Source organism: Camellia sinensis, chromosome 6 (assembly GCF_055761805.1).
Source record: "Camellia sinensis isolate YWXY chromosome 6, ASM5576180v1, whole genome shotgun sequence".
Taxonomy (NCBI): Eukaryota; Viridiplantae; Streptophyta; class Magnoliopsida; order Ericales; family Theaceae; genus Camellia; species Camellia sinensis.
In genome coordinates this window covers 167,546,756-167,569,298 of record NC_138966.1, presented here as the reverse complement: position 1 = coordinate 167,569,298, position 22,543 = coordinate 167,546,756, and the positions used below count along the sequence as shown (strand labels likewise).

Sequence of the window (22,543 nt, the reverse complement as noted above, 5' to 3'; positions counted from 1 at the left end):
GCTGTGAAATATTGCAGGTTGTCAGATTTGTCAATTTGTTGTACAGTGCATACCATTATGTGATTTCCAAGCACATTAATTTGAATAGCACATTGAATTGAAGGAATCAAAACATAAATGTGGTACAATTTTTATTGTATCCTAAATTTTTTAGGGTATGCATGCAGGACAGAAATTTTCATACAGCTCCTCAACACATGCTTACATGAACATATACCACTATTTTATTTGTAGGTAATTGTAAATCAGTAGCAGTGAAACTAAATATCAAATGTGAGATAGTGAAACTGTGCTCATAATGTCACAATTTTTACAATTATTACTTTATTTATTGTATCCTTCCTTCAAATTTATAAAGATTTAAGCTTTAATAGTTGAAACCCATAAAATGTAGCCAATTTTTTTTAGAAAAAAAAAAAAAACAAAAATTGTGAAATTGCTATCTTCATTGCTCCTTTCGGTTATCAATAAAGAATATACGAAAATTTTCTATTATTGAAAAACACAAGGTCAAATTGCTTGTTTTTCTTTTCTTTTTTTTCCCATCATGATAGTCGATAACATCTAAGCAACGCTAATGGAAGATAGGGATATGTAGCAGATAAACATCAATTGCAAGCATCTATATGGGTAAAAATACAATTACATTTGTTCATTAGGCTAAAACTTCCAAGCTCATGTCTGTGAGACAGGAAAGCAGAATTTTGACTGAGGACCAGTTGAGAGAGTTCTCTTGCCACTGAAGCCCCAAAATGACAAAGCCACAATGGACCTGACAAAACGTTCCATATTGCAGCTTGCTTATGACATCTGGTTCCCAACAATGACAAGCCAAGTCCGTTGGTCAAGTTTGATGCCGTCCGTTACACATTGGCTTTCATTAAAATCTAATATATGACTCGGCAATTGCTCTGAAGCACGAGACTTGGTTTGATTCAATCCCAAGCAACAGGCTACTTCGAACATGACCATAAATCAATTCAAAAAGTATCATGCATACATTATCATCAGTTTAATCCCAAAGCAGATTTCACATCCATAAACTCCAGCGAAACAAAACTAGAGCAGGGGTAGTTTTTTTCCCTTCGATCACAAATTTGCAGCCAAAAATAGGGTCAATGCACTACAAGTGTGTTTGTGATTTTTACCTTGACACCCAGAATACCACTGCTCACAGATTTGGTGTCGTTCACAGCAAAAAGATGTGGAGCAACAAAATTTCACTTCCTAATCAAGTGATTGATGACTTGCATACCGGGCACGATGTTCGTCTTCTAAGCCATGGGTCAATGCACTGCAAGAGTGGGAGAAAAGAAGTTGGATGCTTGGTTTGGTGGTTTAAAAAGGAAATGAATAATGAGTAGCAAAGATAAAAAGACGCTTACATCTTTGTGAAATTTATGCAAGCAAGGGAGGTGGCGTATTGTGTCTCCGGAGGTTGGGGTTTCAAGACAAATTGCACAATCTTCATCAAAATTGTTACCCTGCAAGACACAACAGATCAGCAAACAATAGCAAGTGAGCCTTTGGATCTAGCTGCCTCAGGCCTTTATCACACATGTGCACATGTCTAATCCATAAAAAAAAAAAAAAAATCAGTTTTTGAAAAATGTCCTGTGGCTAGTTGAGGGTTAAAATTAAATAAATCTAACGGTTAGTGTTGTTTCCTAAATAATGAAGTGTCTTCAAGCACGGGCAATTTCACTAATGAATGTATATTACCTGAACTGTTGACTGTGGCAAGATGTTAATCTGATGACGGGATGCACCACCATGCTGGTGATTATTCTCATCAAGTGCCAATAACATTTCATAGTCATTCCTGAAATATTAGTAAAAATATATAAAATCAAACAAAAGAATAGACAAGAAATAACTGTCTACACTTGTATAAAACCTAAAACAAAAGAGACCAACAAAAGATGTGTGAGTTCCCAACATTAAAAAAAACGTTAAAGAGAACAGTTAAGGGTGGTTCATTGGCAAATAGTCCCATATTTTGTTTCTTTAAAGCCCGTGTAGATAGCCATAAATGTAATTTAAGGGGTAAAATATAGAAAAGTTTCATGAGAAAGGGGAAAATGGTGGTAATCACTGAGATTATTAACACTGAATGTAGCGACCTAGTTACATGACTCAATTGAGAAATCTAACTAGGTGCAACTAGGTAATAAGTGTGTTCAAAAGTAGAAAGAACAAGGGATAAATGGCAAGATTGGCTCCAAACGGCTCACAAGATTCAACAGTACGGTGACTTTTACTTTGGAAGACAATATGAATTCCACCGAAAAATGCTTACTATGGTAACTAATTTTAGTTACTCCACTAGTTTATTGTGAAAACTTCAATTTTATAAATAAAGTTGGAGGAACTTTCTTATAGCATTCCATTAGGAGTCTACAATGCAAAAATCCATTTCTTGAAAAGAACAGACTTGTTCATCACTAAGGTGGGGAACAACCATGTCCTTATGTGGAAGAATTTAAAATTTTAAAACTAAATAGATAAAAAACTTGAACACAGATTTCCAGACTAAAAAATTTTCTTGGGGCAGACAATTACTAGGTCCAGGGGAAAATTTATTTCAGCCAACTTTCTCTTCAATATACTGAGAGATTGCAAAGTTTGGATATAAAACCTCAAGTCAAACTTACAACATCCAAATCAACTATTTTATTAACCAAGGTTTATGATGTTAAAACTGAGACATACTTCTATAACAGCCCAATAACAAAATCATGCAGTAGCTTCTTCCAACAAACAATAATTGTCAATAATGAACAAGAAAATACAAAATAATATCTTGTATATTAAAAACGTGTTGATTTTAGATAAACGAATAGAAGTATAAAATGGTATCTTACTCATTAAATTCACGCTGCACTTGAGGGAAGTTACCAGCCATTCCCATATCATTAAAGGCCTCTAACGTTTCCAATATATGAAATCTCTGCATGACCACAAAAAAATGTATCTTGAAACTGACATGTAGATATGCATACATCTAATACCTCGTTAACCTTAAAAAGCCAAACCAAAACAACAGAAAGGGAATGGAATTTGAAAATTAAATTAAGAAATTCATTTTCTGTTGTCTATGACCTCTAAAACATACATTGAGAGTCAAAACAGTTTTATCACATCCAATAGCAGTAGCTAACTAACAGAAGCTTATCTATGACTGCTAGTTTTCTGCCCATTTATTAACAAACATCCAACTGGATACTATGAAGCTCATGAACCTTAATCAAATTTGTCTGTAAGAGTTTCAAGATTAAAAATCATAGTACTCAATATTGTTAATCATGTTGTCTAAAATTAAATGCCTTTAAAATTTAAAAATACTAATTAATTTTGAAAAAGAAACATAATTTGAAGTTGAATGTGAACTCTGAGCATATGATCTCATAAACCAATATATGATTTAAGAGAAAAATAATATAAGAGACCAAGGAGATCAACTTAATTATCTGTCTCTTCAATTCACACCACCCCAAACCACATATCAAGGAATCCAGGTAACCATAAGAATGAAACTTAAAAAGAATTAAAAATATATATATTATAAATCAGGAATAGAGATATAAGTCCAATACCATATCCAAATCCATGTTTGGAGGAAAGACAGGATTTCTTTCCCTATTTAATGTCCTAGGTACATGTCTGGGTAAACGACTCCTCAGCTGTGTCAATCGTGAAGAGGTAGGACCTCGAGCCTGAGTGCCTCTCCGAATTGAAGGATTTTGAGAAGACCGTGGTTGGGATTGTCTATACAAATTTGAAATTAATGAACCTCTCTGCATAAAATGTATTAGAAATAACCTTTGAGAACATATCACAATAATAATAAGCATACCATTTAACAATAAATATCTAGGAAAATAAGGTGATAACTATTGTAAGATTAGCACAATGGGATGATTCAAACAAAATAGCTTTTAAAGATGAAAAAAGGTTTTATCATCTTGCATCAATATAATTAAACATAGAAACCAAATGCCATATCATATTTTAATACAATTTTTCCTAGCTAAAACTTCCATTGTCCAAAACTACTAAGAATTGTTCTGTAGTGTCCATAGGAAGAACAACAAAAATTATATTCCAAGAAGCAGCGAGAACAAGAAAGTGGTTGAATTGCAAATCATGACCAGGGACCTTGCATTTTTTATTTTGCAGTCACAATATAATCTTACTTTATGGTTATTTAGGTTATAAATCTAGTCATGTGCAGCAGCATCTCCATAAGAGAGCAGGCTAAGACTACCTACCAACCAATCTACCATCTTTTGCACTAGGTAGGACCGTTTTTTTATAAATCTAATCAATTTTCTATATGGTATCTAATGTTTCATAGTCAGGGTACTAAGGCCAAGTTTGGGAAGACTAAATAAGTGTACTTTTTGACTTTTTTTGTATTATGTGTAGAAAAAGTAGAGAGGAGATGTTGATTGATGTGACCAAAAAAGATAAAAAGATGAAATAAGTGTACTTTTTTAGGTTAGCCAAACTTGACCTAAGATAACTTTATACTTTTCTGAACATGGGCCCTGATGGTCACTTATGGGTCATAATATGGATCAAATTATGCTATTGGCTCTTAAAATATATTTTTGGTATGTTTACATGGATTTTAGAAGTGAAAGTCTTTAATTTCGAATTTTTGGAGTCAATGCTTTCAGAATCAAGAGTTTTCAAAGTCTGTATATATAGAGAGAGGCATGTAATTATTCTTGTTATACACAAATTTAGATAATTTTTTGAAACTTTGAAGCTTCTTTGGGGTTTTGTGATGCAACGTTTAACCCGAGTTGCTATGCCAAAGGGAATTTATTGGTAATGTTGCAACTTTAGTATTCTACACTTTTAAGCCCTTCACAACATAGAACTACATCTATTTCAACACCTCTTTTCCACCATTAATCTCATTCTGCAAGCCTGAGCCTCTCTTCCTTCAAGTCTTCAACTCTAACAAATAAAACATACGTAGCCAGCACTATCTGTTTTCATGTACCCTGTATATGCAACATCCAAAACAAACCTAAACAGTCCCCAAAATACACCATCTTTGCGTGTGCATATCCTTAACCTTTTGTTTACAAACCCATTTTTACCAACCATAGGTATATAAGTCCATCTTCGTTACGAGGTGTCGCCATGTCATCACCCAGCCTCTCCATAAAGCTACGCAACAAGTGACAGCCTAGTGAGGTGACATAAGGGTCAATTGCATATCCTCAATTCCCCGCCCCACAGTGGAGTCAAGGTGTATCATGCCAACCAAGTCTAGCGCACGCGATGCCCTAGCCTTGGGCCTTGGTACCCAAACAAGGTTCCTAGGAAGCACGGATACGGATACGGGATACGGGTACGATATGATACGGATACGGCGATGTGACAAAATTTGAAAAACTAAGATACGGGTACAGCGGGGATACGTTCGTAAAAAATATTATTTTTACAATTTTTAGTAATATAGCATGCATAAAAATAAAACTTAAAGCAAAAGACAATTTGATAAAAACGAGTCAAAAGTTTCCAGAAAATTCAAGAGAGTCAAAATTCACAAATTGGTCAGTGCAAAATTCAAGAGAACACATAGCTCCAAAAGTTTCCAGAAAAATCAAATTAAAAAAAAAGTCAAAATTCACACATGGGTATGTGCAAAGTTCATGACAACTCAGAGCTTGCATATTGATTGGTATAGAACTATCATCCTAATAACTCAAAACTCTAATAGAAAGGTCCAAAAATCAAAACTCTCACATGGGTAAGCAAAAAACACAAGAAAAAAAAAAAAATCATAACTGACAGAGAGATCGAACGAGAGCGGGAGAGAGAGAGAGAGAGTGAGTGAGTGAGTGAGTGAGATCAAGCGAGAATAGAGAGATCGAGCAAGAGAGAGAGAGAGGAACGAACCTGGATCGACTCCTCCTCCTCCCCCTTTGTGCTGTTTGCAAAGCTTGCGATAGAGACTCCTCCTCCTCCTCCTTGCTCCTTGCTGTTCGCGAACCTTAGAGCTAGGGCTTGGTTGTTTTTATTTTTGTTTTATTTTACATTACTTTTGTTATTTTACACTTTGACCCCCATTATAAGTTTTTAAAATTATTTTTTTGCCCCGCTGGCCGTATCCTGAAAGTATCCCAAGCGTATCCCGAAAGTATCCTCATGTATCCCACACGTATCCAAAATTCAAAAAAAAAAAATAAATAAATGGGATACTTCTTTTCCGTATCTGATATGTATCCCGCCGTATCAGACGCGTATCCGTATCCGATACGTATCCGATACGCTTACGGGGGCCATTTTAGAGCATCCGTACTTCATACCAGGCCACTTGGTCAATATCTTCAACATCTATGTATCTTGCCTTAATGCTTTATCAGAATATATCAGTTTAGTTTTACAATTCTAGCATAGATTAAGAAACTATGTTGGAAGAGGAATCTAACAGCTAGAACTCAGAAATTTATAGCAATAGATGAATTTTCTAAATAATTACAAGATGTAGTTTTGACCATGCCGTTGGCTATGATATTATAAATAACCATTACATGAAAAGATGCATACTTACAGGACTGAAAACAGGGTGATTTTCACTAAAAAAAGCATGCTGTGAAGTTTCCTCCTGCTGCAAAGCCAAGGCTATATGTGCATCAATCTGTTGATAGCAGGTAAACAATTATTGAAAACGGAAAAGGAAACACAAGGCAATAAAGCATATGGCCCTAAGTTAATAAAAAAATTAATAGAAATGAAATGAAATGAGGGAACAAACCTCACCACCTCCAACTCCCAACCCCTCATTATACAATTGTTCTTGAAGTTCACGGGCCAACATCTCATCTGCTTCTAGCTGTCTTGCCCTAGTATCTGAGTCAACATTACTGCTACGACCTACATTGTGGGAGCCACTGCGTCTTATTTCAGGGGAGGATTCATCAAGTTCAATAACAGGATCCAAAATGCCTACAGCATGACCACTCTGGTTTCTGGTTGATTTTGAATTTGATGGCTCACCCAATGAGCCAAGAAACACTATTTCTGAGTCAACAGAGGTCGATGTAGAGGTCTCACCACGATTACTTGAAGCAGAGCCCTGCTTTTGTCTTTTAATAAGAGTGCTTGCAACAGTACGACGCCCTTTAACTTGATCTGACTGTGACACTGGGCGGGCTGCTGCTCGAGATACAGTTGGAGCAGACCCATGCTGGAAAGAAATTGCATTCTGATCATCGTGATAGTCAATCCTGTTACTACTTCCATTCCCCTTATCTCTTCTCATCATCCTGTTTTTATGTTGTTGATTGACAAAAAAGGGGGCATCCTTTGTCCTGGAAAGAGGTTGACCCTCATCAGACAAGGGGAGATTTATTTTCTGTGCGTGGTTATGTGTACTTCGCCACGCACCCAGTCCTTCACTGGAATTACTAGTTCCACTGGACTCTTCATTGTAAGTTGTTGAACGTCTGCAAGTATATCACAAAGCGAAATATTAATTGGGAAAACGGTTTATCAGAGGAGAGGGAGGTGTTCAAACAAAGAGACAGAAAGAGAGGTCAACTGAAAGATATCTCTAATCATCCTACATACTTTAACAGCTTTACATACTAATCTAGGTTTTAAGGGTTGCAAGTTACAATCTTGATTCCTTAATAAAGAAACTATGACTGCAAGCAACAACTGCAATTTACCCCAAAAGATCTCCATTGAAAAATGAAGTACCTGGTAGTCAAATCTATAGTTTTTGTATCCAGTTCTTTTGATGAAGAAAGATGACTTATCAACCTTTGTCCTCTATAAGAATTACCATCTTCAGCAACCAAATCCCTAAGCAGACTCGATGAGCTATCAGATACCAGAGTTCCCTTATCATTCTGTACATCTGTGGAACCATAACTGTGATTTCCAGCCAACTGTTTGGCCTTTGCTACATTATGTGGAGAGATGCATCCATTCCGCACCAATCTTTTTTGCCCACTGACTCTAGGTGAGGGAATAGAAGGAAAAGATGAAGACAAACTCTTTCCAGCATTAGTTTGAGAATCACCAAACATTGCTTTTCCATGATCAACACCTGAACCTCCTTTGCATGTATCATCTATTTTCTCTTTTCCTTTATAGGCATTGTGGGCTGTCATTGAAGAATTTGATATCCCACGTAAAGAAGAGAGGCCATTGGTTGATATTGGTCCTTTTCCAGTTTCTTTGGCATGATGATCGTCTGATAATCTATTTCGGAATGCCTTTTGGAATAATTGGGCAGACCCACTATGGTCTGTCAAATCTACTACAGCATTTTCTCCACAAGTTGATGATTGAGAATCACACAGAGCTTTCCCTTTGTCTGTTTGTTGATAATGTAAAGGATATTTGTCCTCGCGATTAGCAGTCTTGTCGGACACCATCATTCTCCTAAACAAATGAGCATTCTTGGGAGAAGATGAATTCCCTAAGGAAATTGTCAAACCACCGTCACGCTCAGATTTGTTGGAAATACTAAGATTTTTTCCAGGGGAAAAAGACAACCTCTTGCCAGGCCCACCATCAATTACCAGTTTAGTCTTGCCTCTTAGTTGATTTCTAGCCCCTTCATCAAAAAAATTGGTGTTTCCTGGATGACTATCCTTTTCTATACAACGTCTGCGATTCATATTCTGTGCAGCCAATCTATCTGGAGTGTCAGGCACGTCACATACCTGGTCAATGTCCATGTAATCCATATCCTGTACAAAAACCAAACCAGTCGCAATTGGTAAATCAACAACAGTTCATGTTGGTCACAAAAGCTAATTAGTCATAATGTAAATATCACACCAAAAACAAACACCATACAACTCTTCATAAAAGACCTTTGACAGCAACGAACAAGAACACTTTAGTATAAGTTGAATGATTCAGACTATCAGGGATGCAACCCCAGAAAATGACCATGATTCATAAATTTGCCAGAGTCCCCAAATCAAAGTAACTTAAACCGACTACATACAAGACATTTTGAGATACATCCAATTCAAATGAAAACAGGAAAGGTACAAATACCCCAAAAAATTGATGAAGTTACTTCTACAAATGTATGTGAAACAACCCATACAAAATAAACCCAATTCAAATATTGAATAGGAGACCAAGGGATCGATCTGGTGGATATATATATATATATATTGAATGAGAACCTCATTAAAACCTAATTTAAACTTCAATCTCTGTCAATAGAAAGTCCATCAACAATTTATAATCGGATAAAAATTGAAACAACCAAAACGACACAAATTTTTTTAACAAAAAATAAATTCAAAGATTCAATCTTCTGAAAAAAGAGAAAAGAACAAGGGGCATAGAATCGCCAAAGGATAATAAAAAATAAATCGGAAAGAAAATTTACCCATTTCAAGATTGTGAGATTCAATGGCAAGTCTATAGATGAATAATCAGATTAGAATGTAAAGAAAGTTGAGGTAGAGATTGAACCTGGTATGGGTTTGTGGATCCTTCAAATCCGAAACAGAGAGGAGCCCAAAAGAAGAATGCTCTGGTTTTATATGTCCAAGGAAGAAGATGGCACAACCATGGCTGATTCTCTACAGTAATCTCAAACGCGTCTGTGGTCTAAGGCTCTGTTTGGATCCTGGGAAAAAGAAAAGAAATGACTAGCCTTGGTTGTTTTCAAATTCTGTTTTTGCTCTTTTTTCCTTTTTATTTTTTGAGAAAAATAAATGTAAAAATATTTTTTAAAAATTAAAAAATATTTTGTTCTTAAAAAAATAAAATTATGTGAGTGCTTTTTTTTTTTAATTCATTTTTTTCACTAAACTAGTTTTTAATTTGTTCACAAAAAAAAATTGATGAAACTCAACCAAATTGAGTGTAATAATAAAAATAAAATAAAATAAAAGAGGATATTTATGCCTTTTTATTTTATTTGTTTTATATTTAAGGGAGGTTGACCAATCTATATTACAAGGAAGTTCTATTTTTTAATCCTGATGTGACTTTTGTCCCTTTATCAAAATTTGGATCATTAGATTAATTCAATCTAAGGGTTGAAAACATATCACTCTCATCTCTTTCAACATACACCCTATGTTTTTCTCTCACACACTTACTTCTCTCATCTCTTTCTATTTTTAAATTTTGAACTCTCTCTCTCTCTTTCTCTACCTCCATCGGATGGAACCACTGCAAACAGGGGAACGAGGGTTCAAAGAGATTCAGAGATGGGAGTCGAAAAGGTTACCCCCGCTCTCTCTTTCTCTCTCTCTCTCTCAAGCCAATATGTATATATATTGGGACAATTTTGAGAAGGATATGAAGAAGATTCTGAAATGCCGATGACGCTACTCTCCTCTTCTTTTGTTTATTTTAACTTAGGGGTGGTTTGGGATGATCTAAATAAGTGCACTTTTTGACTTTTTATAAAATATGGGTTGGATATGGATTGGGTTTGAAGTGATATGTTAGAGAGGTGATGTGACTTAAATAGGATAGTGATTTTTTGACTTTTAAACTTTTTTAGATCATGCCAAACAAGAATCAATTTGCATTGGAGCAGGAGTTATTTCCAATATAGTGAACTGATTCTCCAAATTTTCAAGACTCCCCTTTCCTTTCGATTCTTTAGATTTTGCATTGGAAACATTTATCACTAGCCATGGCGACATTTTTGAAATGTTATACTCATCTTGAGTGATTATAACACTCTAGAAGTCCATCTCATTTGGCTTATTTGGATTATAACACTCTTGAAGTCTGTCTCATTTCGATTCTTTAAGATTATAACACTCAAGTTCTTTTCCTTATTTGGCTTAGCACCATTAGGTTTAGATCCTGCAATACATTGTTGGCTCACTTTAGTTGTCAAAAACATGCTTTGATCCCAGATTTAAAGGAATGAAAATAATATTAAGCCATTAGAATGCAATGAAGTTAAAAAATGTAGTTACATTTAACAAAAAAAACCAATATAATAGGGTGTTTCGGGAAGTTGATAAAAAGCCGACTTTTGGCTTTTTGCTTTTTACCAAGCTTTTTAGCTTTTTTGGGAAGTGATTTGGGAAGTTGGTAAAAAACTGACTCTTGACTTTTTAGTTTAATATTTGTTTATGGTATCAAATCAAATTAAAATGACCAAAATACCCTTACCCAACATAGGAAATTTACTTTTTGCCATAAGCCTCGATTTGTTAACATGGAGGTTGATTACGTAATTTCAACACTTGCGTTTTTATCTCTCCCCAAATGATTTTTGTTGCGTTTTGGCAGCCTTGCTTTTTTCCCCTTGCATCAAAAACACTACTTTTTACAAATCTTCCCAAAACGACACAATAACTACCAATTGGGCTGTGTTTGTGTTTCTAAACCAATATAATAACAAACAAACAAACAAAAAAAAAAATTAACAAAAATGTAGTTAAATTTAACAAAAACCAATATATATGCCGGATTTGTTGAAACAACCGAGAGTGGGGATTAATCTTCTATCCTATTAAATTGATTTTTTCCCCTCAACTTAAATTTGTTTTGCTTGATGATTTCAACTTATATTTGTCAAAATCAGATCATTGATCTAAAGGGTTGTGTTTGTGTTTCTAAAGGCTGTGTTTGCCAATAAATCTTCTATGTTGTCTGGCCAATCAGACAGTTTTTTTTATTTCTGTTTCCAAGGGCAGTGTTTGCCAATAAAGGGTTGTGTTTGATCTAAACAGATTTTTTTTTCTTTCTTTCTTTCTATTTAAACCCTCAGTTTGTTGTCATATTTTTTGTTCATCTTAGTTTGTTCATTATATTTTACTTTCTTTGTTCATCTTAATTTGTTGTTGTTTTTTCTCATCTTAGTTTTTGGACTGTTGGATTAATCTATAAATCAAATATTTTGGGGATTAATCAATAAATCAAACAAATATTTGGGTCAGACAGTTTTTGGCCATCAGACCAATATTTTGTGTTTTTGGCCAATCAAATATATGTATGCATTTTGATCCCAATATACCTATATAACAAAACAAGGGTGTTGATGGGACATTTGTATTAGGTGGCATACACTTTTTGGGTTAGGAGACAACCTTACATGTCCAGGCAGAATACCAAGATTCATGAGGGTGTTCACAATGCCACGACATTTACCAAGACCGCTAGACCTAATTTTGTTAAGATAAAAAAGATTTGGGCGAGAAAACTTGACTTGTGTTAATCTTTTTATTTATTTTAGTTTTTGGGTTTCTATGTGTTTTTTGTTTTGTCATTACATGGGTGCTTGTTCATTTTTTTTGTCTTGCTTTATTTAAGAAAAAAAAAATTCCAAAAAGATTTTCTTAGTATGGTTTTGCAAGCTTGAAATTTTTGAGTAGTCCTTAGTGCGTATTGGAATTGATGAGAATATCCATTACATGTTAATATATGTGTGCTTTCTGTGGTCATTACTCATTTTGGAGTGTGTGTTTTTTGATTAGTATGTCTCATTCTGTTCATACTCTTGGATTAACAAATTTTGGAGTCTTCCGCTTTAGTGATTATTTTTTATGGACTTCTGGCATTGTTTCTTTTGCTTTTCTAGAGGAATTAATCTACACTAGCATATCATGGGTGATGTTGAGTCTCTTAACCACCTACCATCTTTTTGCATCTCCATGGCTTTCCCCTTAATTCTTTACAGTCTAGCCATGAGGAAAAGGCTGCCTCAGAGTTACCAACCAGGCCATCCTTATTATATCCATGCTTCTCTGGTTCGGTTTCCATACTCTTGAGCGTGTCAGCCGCCAATGATTGTGCAAAAGAAAAAGAAAAAGAAAAAAAAATATATGCAAAAGAAAGAAAAAAATGTGCATAAGAAAGAAAAAAAAAAAAAAAGATTCATTGATTGAGGGGGAGCCTCCGCCTTTACTCACCAAATACCCCTTGATTCCTAGTGGTTTGACTTTCCGTAGTTGCGCTTAGATTCTCTTGTCGGAGGTCCAGCTTTCATATCACTACTAGGATTGAATCTAGTGTTTGTTGAACTCCAAGAGTCACACACACACTTTTCTCATGGAATCTATGCTTTTCACATAATGCATCACCTTCTTTCATGAGGAATCTTCTACAGACTGTGCACATTGTGTTTTCTTGTAATGGTACTTCTTGGATAATCTTGTGTGTTTTAAGGTACTAATCTGAAATTTTTAGATTGCTCCACCATATTATTTTTGTCGTTTTCTTCTTGTTCATTGTTTTCAGTGTTTGTAGTTTCTTTTAGTGAGGATGAGTTTCGTTCATCTTGACTTGGGTTGGTTTATGATCTTGCTTTTGTTGTTGGTTTATGATCTTACTTTTGTTGTTTGAGAGTTGTTTTTCATGAGTCTTAGTTTTCATCTATTCATGTTTTCCATCTCATGTTTCAAGATAATCTTGTCCTATGTTTATTGTTTTTTCTTATACTTTTGTGGGACTAATAGTTGTTTTGGAGATTGTAGCACTAATAGCTGTTTTGCAGATCATGACCTTAAGAAAGAAGTTGGTTTTTGTTGGCTGTAATGGGTTGGGGTGTTTAAGATTTTATTTGTTAGATGTGTTTTGTCACGGCATTGCCAAAGGGGGAGATTGTTAGGTTTTATTATTGGCAATCCCGTTTGACAAGGATTTCTTTAAGAAGTTGATTTTCTTCCAAAACTAGGATTACTTTTGGATTTCCATAAATAATTGGATTTCTTCCAAAACTATGATTACTTTTGGATTTTCTATAAATAGTTGGTTTTCTCCCAAAACTATTGAATTCCTCTAGATCTTCTTTTTGGTTCTTAAAGTTTATATCTGGGGATATTTTGTTAGTTTTCTTTGATGTTTTATTGAGTATTCAACCCATGGTTTAAAGAGAGTACATCAAAGGTTTTGTTTGTTATACACAAGAGAGAGAGAGAGAGAGAGAGAGAGTTGTTCTTCGGTGGATTCTGAAGAATTCAAGCCTGAAGCTTCAGTGGATTCTGGAGTGGCTCATCGTAAAGACAATTCCGAGGTGAAGACGGGGTTGGAAGAGGCACATAAAGGTTGGCTCAATTAGGCGTGGATTCGCTAGGTAATTGAGAGTATACCTGTGTAATTCCTTTAAATCTTCTTAGTGGATTGTTTTGTGGCTGTTGCTCGTGGTTATTTAATCACAGTTGGAGGTGTCCAATTGTGGTTTTTCCACATTAAAATCGTTGTGTTGATTTGTCTTAATTGTTTGATTGGGATTGTTATATACTGCTTAAAATTGTTACATAATCACAAATCAATATCTAGAGGATTTCTAGATTTTTCAAGATTACACTTCTCGCCATACATTTCAAGGGCTGAGATCACACTTCTCTTTTGTTTTTCTTTCTCTCTTAGGCTTTGTTTGTTCAGGTTTCAAAATTCAAACATTTCAAAGGTTTGATACCATTCTCTCTCTACCAAACGTTCTCTTCCCCATTTCACCCTCTCTCTCTCACGCTCTCAGTCAAACACACTCTTTGGTTCTCTCTCTCTTCTACCCGATCTCCCCCCATCGGAGCCCATCCTATGCAGATATCCAACCTCAACCCCCTATTCATTCTCGATTTTGCCCATTGCAACCCCGACCGAAGGGTTCGATTTGCCCATTACAATCTGAAATTGTCTATTTCAATCTAAAATCAAAGGGTTCGATTTTGCCCATTGCAATATGAAATTGCCCATTTCAATCGTTCAAAGTTGAGCAAGTCGTCTTCGATCAAGTCAACTGATTTCAATTTTAGATTTTCTTTAGTTTCATATTTCAGCAGGTCAGATTTTCTTCCAACAAAACACTCTTTCAAACTTTCGAACTCAACCTACTGTATGAATCTCTTCATCTTCTATGTTTTGCAGATCACACTAGAGAACCCATTATGTTATGGAGGTAACGATCTTTGTTAGAATATAATTTATTGAGTTCTATTTAATTGAAATTTTGTGTTGTGGTTATGAGTTGTGTTTCCACATAATGTGTAGGTTGGAATTGTAGGTTGGAATTTTGGAGATTGTTGTAGAGCTATTGGTAGATGTGGCCCATAGGATTAAGGCGGGATGGTGTAAGTGGAGAAGTGCGTCTGGGGTATTGTGCGATAAACGAATACCCACTAGACTAAAAGGTAAGTTCTATAGAACGGCTATTAGACCAGCTATGTTGTATGGGACGGAGTGTTGGGCAACCAAGAAACAACATGTAGATAAGATGAGTGTGGCTGTGATGAGGATGCTAAAGTGGATGTGTGGTAAGACTAGACAGGACAGGATTAGGAATGAGTGTATTCGGGAATGGGTAGGAGTAGCACCAATAGAAGATAAGTTGAGAGAGAATCGTTTGAGATGGTTTGGTCATATTCAACGGAGACCAACAGAGGCAGTAATGAAGAGATGCGATGCTGTAACGATAGATGGAAGTGTTAGGGGACGGGGTAAGCCTAGATTAACGTTGACTAGCGTTATAAATAGAGAAATGAATCTACTTAATTTGACTAATGAAATGGCCTTTGATAGGGCCGCGTGGAGAAGAAGGATTCATGTAGCCGACCCCATTTGATGGGACTTAAGGCTTGGTTTGGTTTGGTTTGTAAAGCTATTGGTGTTTCCAATTTTATTTTTTTAAAACATTTATTATCAGCATTGTGTATGTATATTGTTTTAGATCTATTGTTAAACTAACTTGCAAGTTAGGATTTTGGAGATTGTTGCTATTGGTGTTTCTAATTTTTTTTTTTTATTGGGCACGAGCTATTGGTGTTTCTAATCTTATTTAAGAAGATTGGGCAATTTTTTGTTCTTTTTTTTAGAAAAAAAAATTGTGTTAGTTTTTTTAATTATTTTTTGTACTGATTTAGTTATTTATTTATTTGTCTATTTTATAGCTTTAATTTTGATTGATTCTTACAATTCGTATCTGAAGCCTTAATTGATTTTCACATTAGAGAGCTTGATAAAAAAAGTGAAACTTCTTAAGATTCTTTGCATCCAAACATTGTGGTTGGAATTTGATTACATTTGTGTGTTCTCATTGCCTAAAATTTTGGTAGCTCACATTAATTTATTTTTATTTTTTTTCAATTTAATTTGACATTGATTCATTTAACACTTTGTTTTTTTATTGACAAATAGTAACATTTTACCAACAATTCCATGATTCTTTGATTTTGAATTGTGTGTGTGTGTGCTTTTTTTTTTTTTTTTTTTGGTTGACTTAAATGTATTATGTAATTTCTTTCTTTTTGTACATTATTTGAGTGAGAATTTGTACAGCCATGACCATATTCATTTGTAAATGGGTCAAAGAAAGGTAGAGATTGGTTTTTTAGGTCCAACATTATCTTCCAAATTCAGAATAATATGTATAATTTTTTAATAGAGGGATAATTCTTCTATTTTCTCCACCTTTTTTTTCCCCCCGTCTCATATGCAAAATCAGCAACCACCTCAAACTGAAATCCTATTGTTGAAGCATATCATACAATCCAATTCTATTGGTGAGTTGGCCTTTAAAATGAAGTGCTAACAACCATCTTCCCAACTTTGCCAATCTACTCTAGCCTTGCTTGATCTCCCCTCCCCTCTAAAGCTCCGACTCCCTCTTCCTAATCCCTAACTCACTCCCTCTTCTCTCTTAGGCACAATTTTTGTTCTTTATAGTATCATTGTTTGTATAATTTTGAATATTTTTTTACATGGTTCATGAAATCTGTTTGTATTTTTGTTAACCATTCCCATTACTGATATAATTTTCTATCTATTTTTTTTATTTAATTTGTATTATAGGAGAATTTGTAATGTCCCTTGGTTCTTCGGTCATAGAATGGTGAAGTTATGTCAAAGGTATGAAAATTTGGTATGGATTTTTTCTAAATCAATTTTTGAAATTTGATTTCTTCTTTCTTAAAGATTAACAATTTTTGGTGTTTCTAATATAATCACTATTTGTAAGAATATTTTTTTTATGTGATTCATGATGTTTTGGATTTTTTCTAAATCTATTTCTGAAATTTGATTTTTTTCTTACTAAAGGTCAACAATTTTTGAGGTTTCTACATGGTTTTCTATTTGTAAGAATATTTTTTTATATAATTCATGATTTTTTGGATTTTTTCTACATTTATTTCTGAAATTTGATTTCTTCTTGCTAAAGGTCAACAATTTTTGAGGTTTCTAATATAATCACTATTTGTAAGAATATTTTTTATGTTATTCATTATTTTTTCCCTATGTATTTTTTTATTTGTTATTTTTTTGTTTTTATCATTTAAATACTCATGAAATCTGTTTGTATATTTGAGGTTCATGTAATTTTAAAAGCATTATAACAAGAAGAGGACTCATATGACCGAAGTGATTCACAATCATTTTAGTAACTCCTATACTATTGTTTATTTCCTAACTACACTTTTTGTTATTTCGGTCAATAATTCCCAAGCCTACTTCGCAATATTTCCTGTACATTTTCACATTCAAAAGCTGTTGTACATGGTTTTCTAGAATAGAATCCCCTCTAGATGATCTTTTGCGTTATTCTGCAGGAAATAATTGAAGTAATTCAGATTATGCTTTTACGAGATCATCTGAATAATTGAAGGTATTCATTGACATCTACTTTTCATATTATGCTTAATCAATCATTATTTCTGTTGGTTGTTGATTTTGATGTTTTTGATTTTTTATTAGTTGATGCGCTTTTAAATTTCTTTAACACATTAGCTGGTTTACTTTTGTTTTATTGAATTTCTATTTTTATGGATTTGGTAAGTTGTTGGTGAGGCAAAGAGGGTGTGCGGTAGGGGAGGGAAAGACAAAGAAAGTGGCAGCAATGCGATAGGGGAATAAATTTGAAAAAAAACCAAATATTTAGTTTTAGAGAAAATTCTATATAACAAGGACGGGTAGTATTTGATCCAATGGCTAGGATTGCTTCTTCCTTTCATCCACGGTCCATTTTTAACACTAATTTTGAAAATGTATTTGTCTTATGTGGCAATTTGCATGGTCTAGATTAATTTAATCCAACGGTCTATTTTTTAACACTTCACCCATCTCAAATTTTAGATATCTCTCAATCCCTCCTCAGCTTTGCCCCTTCCTCCTAGCCACCGTCTCATCAAAGTCTAATTTTTGTTGTCTAGGTTTTCTAATTTTTGCTTTTACTATTTTTGTGCCTCTTTCATTACATAATGAGCTTTTCCTTTTTTGTTTTTTTTCCTTTTCCCATTATGCCAACTAATAGATCTCTAAAAATATTTATATCTTCAACTCAAGCTGTGATGAGATCCTTAGGTGTCTTTGTTTTCTAATTTGATTTTGATTTGGTGTTTGTTTACAATTTTATTTTAGGTTGTTTTTAAACATCTGTATTCCTAGCATTGTTGTTTAGATCATATGAGAGCTCCTTTATTCAGATTTGTACTTGTCTGCTTGCTTTTCTCTTCTTTTTTTATTTCTTTTTTTTATTCTTTGTCTTGGACTTTGTTGTTAACCATTTAGAGTGAACTTTTTTTTGGGTGAATATTTAGAGTGAACTTTGTTGCATTAACATCCTTAATTTGATTTTCTTGGGAAAATTGAATCTTTGAGGATTAAAAATGGAGTGTGAGGCTAACAATGAGTTTAAGGAATATCAGATGTTGATAATTTACGCTTCATTTTGGTTGGGTAGTGCCCTTAGGCATAGGTCATTCGCTAGATTATTTTGATATATTCTTCTTTTTGGTAATGCCTTTTTCTTACAGAAATGCTTATTTTTCTTTCTTTTTTATTTTTTATTTTTTGGTGAGATACTGAATTTTTTATTTTGCCACAAAAGTTTTTTTTTTTTTTTATAAATTTTAAAAGAGGTTCAACAACCTTCAAAGTGTTGACATCGCAGTTTTTTTTAGTCCCAGGATGGTTCTTGAATAAAATTCTTATCAACTGGTATGGTTCTTTAACATTTAAAATATTAGTATGATTCAAGACTATAAAACACTTAATGCTTCATAATATTAGTATTGTTAAACTTTTATTTGGTGTTACCTGTAGGTTATGTGTTTGTCAAGTTTATATATGGATCATAAGTTGATTTTTTGGCTTATTACGAAAAAATATATATAAAGTAGAGAGGTGACGTGACCCAAATAAGCCAATAAGTCAATGTTTTGGTTGATCTTGATGTTTTGGCTTTTGTAGATTTTGTGAATGATTTGATTTCTTAACTTTGTTATCCCTTTGAGGGCTGAATTTTTGTGCTTTTTGCATCATCTTGATGCTTTTTAATAAAGTCTGCTTATTGATGAAGGGAAAAAAAATTGATGCTAAAAGCTCCTCATGTTCAAATAATTGAATGCAACATTGTGGTCTTTTCTTAATTCTGACACTGATACATGCTTAGCAACGTAGTAATAGGTGTAATATCAATTTTGCCATGGACTACTAGATTTGTCATGTTCATAAAAAACAAAGAATTTAAACATCACAGTTTTTTTAGTCCCAAGATGGTTGTTGAATAAAATTCTTATCAACTCGTATAGTTCTTGAAGCATTTTTATTATGGATTATTTACTAATAAATCTCATCTCATAAACAATTATACCAATTAGTCTCAACTTTAAACTTTTGATCCGATAAGTCCTACTGGTGAGATATTTTAATCCTTTATGATTTTATTTTCCATATTTAGCCTATGGGGTTGACAGTTATGCCCTTTTTTGTTGGTGTATTTGATTTGGGACGTATGGGGCTGCGGTGTATGCATTTTTCCCGTCAACGGTGTGTGGGGGAGGTGTGTGCCTGGGTTGGTTTGTGTTTCTGATATCAAATGTGTTAACAATGGGTATGGGTTTTTTTTCTTAGGGTTGTGTGCCACGTGGCACTCATCTCACTTACTATTAGTTACCAGAAACCCTTAGTATGCTTTAGTATTGTATGGCACCCCCATTGACGTGACATGTGCCACGTGTAAAACATAAAACGCCCTTAGTGCGCTTTTTTGGAATATGACACCCAATTAAGTGGCACGTGACTTCCCTTGTCACGCCCCACTTTTTATTACTCGAAGTATTACTAATTTCATTTACTTAATTCCATTTCAGAGATAACATGCGGAAATAAACTCGTATATTCAACTTGTAGAAGTGAATAACATTGCTCTCATTCGTATGCAAGTAAATACAACATGAGAACACTAAATAAATTGCCCTTGGGCTTACATCATTAAAAGTCAAGAAGAAGGGTATAACCCTTTTACATAAATGGCATTCCGCCAACACAAAAGAGGCCTCGTGGCCAACAAATAAGAAGATCCAAAACCTTGTAGAACATCCTGGCTATCACCTGAAAAAGATTCAACAACGTGGGATGAACATATAGTCCAGTAGGGATCTCAACATGATCTCCAACAATAACAACTTACAGATAGCTATGATCATGAATGTTCATTCTCATACTAGAATAGTAATGTGACAGTTTATACAAAATATACATAAGTATGAACTTTTCTCGACAACAGCCATTTTATTCGACGCTATAAGCGGTTCACCTTTTTCCCTTTCCTTTTTATTACTCATTTTTCCAAACTTTCATAACTATAACAGTTTTAGAAAAACAATTTCACCAAGCCCATTACTCTTCCCCCATTTTCCGTACTTACAACAAAATGACCTTTTTTGAAAACATGTTCACAAATACCCCATTTTCCTTCACACTTTCCAAAATCTCAAAATGGCATTTTGGTTTGTTTCCAATACATTCATATCAATACATGCATGCCTTAAATAAAAGGGAAATAACAAATCATCAACATGTATATAATCCACAAATGAGGCAGCTCGGCCTTTCAAAACTGTAACCACCGCAACCCATAACATACTTAGACACACTGACGATAACAATTAAAACTCTACTTTACCGGCTATATGCACAGTAAGCTAAGGATATGCCAAAGCGATAAGCGAGATAATAACTCATTTTAAACATTTCATACCTCATAATAGATACACATTTTAGTCCTGTATCAATCTCAGACAAAAACACTTCCATACTTCACAAATAATACACATTTTGGTGTTGTATCAATATCAAACAAAAACACTTCTATACTTCACAAATGATACACATTGTAGTGTTGTATCAATGTCAAACAGTTTCCGGTTTAGAGGTCCATCCCCTATCTTCCCCTAAACCGTGTAGTACATCCCCTATCTCCTCCCACACAAAACAATGTATGTAAACAATTATCATATACAAATTCCTCAATACAACAAAGCATCAATAACAAGTGTAATACATACACATAAACTATTCAATAATGTTTAACCAACACAAGTGTAACGCATACATCACAATTCAACACACCAATGTCATCCTCCACCGATGACCAAGGACAAAACCTCTAGATGCATGTATTCAGTACACCTAATAAAAGAGACTCAACTCTCAAGCAAACCTTAAACCCAACAACGACACTAGTACGATGGGTAAGGATAAAACCCCCAAATGTGTGTATTCGACACTCATGATACAATAGTTTAATTCTCAAGTTTATTTTCCGAGACTCACATAGAGTTAACATTTCATTTACCATTTTCAAGATCAACTTCATAATTTTCTTAAGTCAACATGTTCCATCACTTATTCCAAAAACACTTTTCCCTTTTCACAAAATCGATTACATTCTCTTCATTTTACAAAATCAATTCCATGGATAATAAGCCATAACCCAACTTGATTCAATACGTTCATTTCAAAATAACCCCAATACCATAATTAATCCCTTAACTGTTAACACCTCCTACACAACTCATATTAACAATAGAAATTTACTAACATTGTTCAACCGTAAATCCTTTTTATTTTACCAAATCAAAATCCGTAAATCCTTTTTATTTTATCAAATCAAAATATAATTTAGGGCTTTCTCTTCTTTCAACAATAACATACTAATTTTACTCTCTAATTAGTCCAAACCACAGTCAGTGATAACAAAACCATTCTCAAACAACCAACCCTAGGTTCCCCTCATGATTTTCAAACAAATCCAACATGGATATGATTTTCATGCAATACAAAATTACCACATGTCTATCTATAGACGGAGTATTGAAAAAGAACAAAGAAATCCCTACCTCAAATGGAGAAGATGAAGGCCAAAAACCAAAGTGCTCCAAATCGCCAAACTTTCAGATTAAAATGAAGCCCTCAACCCACTCTACCTTTCTTACAAAGGACTTAGTCTAAATTTACACTAGAGGGAGATGAAAACCTAGAGAGAAGGTGTGTAGGGAGAGAGAGAAGATGGTTCTAGGGTTTTGAAATCAAAAGGGAGATGAACAAGTGATATTGAAAGGTTGTTATTAAAGCCCATTAATTGGAAAATGAAAGGGCAAGTTAGAATTAAATGAACACTAACTAGCATTAAATGAACACTAACTAGAATTAAATGAACACTAGTTAGAAATATGAATGGACAAGTTTGAATATGAATGGACCACTAATAAGGGTAGTAACTGAACTACTAATAAGGATATTAAATGAACAAGTTTGTAACCACTAATAAGGATATTAAATGAACCATTATGAA

General features: G+C 34.1%; 1 protein-coding gene across 4 annotated transcripts; it reads right to left on the bottom strand.

Moving 5' to 3' along the window:
- Window positions 1–593: 593 nt before the first annotated feature.
- On the bottom strand, window positions 594–9,681 carry LOC114270243 (uncharacterized). 4 transcript variants are annotated; one of them, XM_082875273.1, is made up of 9 exons: window positions 9,472–9,681; window positions 7,726–8,726; window positions 6,779–7,469; window positions 6,575–6,661; window positions 3,597–3,797; window positions 2,865–2,950; window positions 1,723–1,822; window positions 1,386–1,484; window positions 594–1,294 (listed from the first exon to the last, which is right to left on the bottom strand). In XM_082875273.1, the coding sequence occupies exons 2-9, from the start codon at window positions 8,721–8,723 to the stop codon at window positions 1,232–1,234; spliced, it is 2,325 nt and encodes a 774-aa protein (XP_082731399.1). In that variant the 5' UTR covers window positions 8,724–8,726; window positions 9,472–9,681; the 3' UTR covers window positions 594–1,231. The 4 variants fall into 4 exon arrangements, with proteins under 4 accessions (XP_082731399.1, XP_082731401.1, XP_082731402.1 ...); XM_082875275.1 differs by having other exon boundaries at window positions 6,779–7,334; window positions 9,472–9,668; XM_082875276.1 differs by having other exon boundaries at window positions 6,779–7,334; window positions 9,386–9,527.
- Between the last annotated feature and the right edge of the window lie 12,862 nt (window positions 9,682–22,543).

What these genes read in the sequence shown, in the direction of transcription:
- LOC114270243 (XM_082875273.1), bottom strand. Translation starts at nt 8,723, where the DNA reads ATGGATTACATGGACATTGACCAGGTATGTGACGTGCCTGACACTCCA. An exon ending in ACTATAGATTTGACTACCAG is followed by an intron (nt 7,470 to 7,725) that starts GTACTTCATTTT and finishes ATATACTTGCAG; the next exon opens with ACGTTCAACAACTTACAATG. An exon ending in ATCACCCTGTTTTCAGTCCT is followed by an intron (nt 3,798 to 6,574) that starts GTAAGTATGCAT and finishes CATTTTATGCAG; the next exon opens with AGAGGTTCATTAATTTCAAA.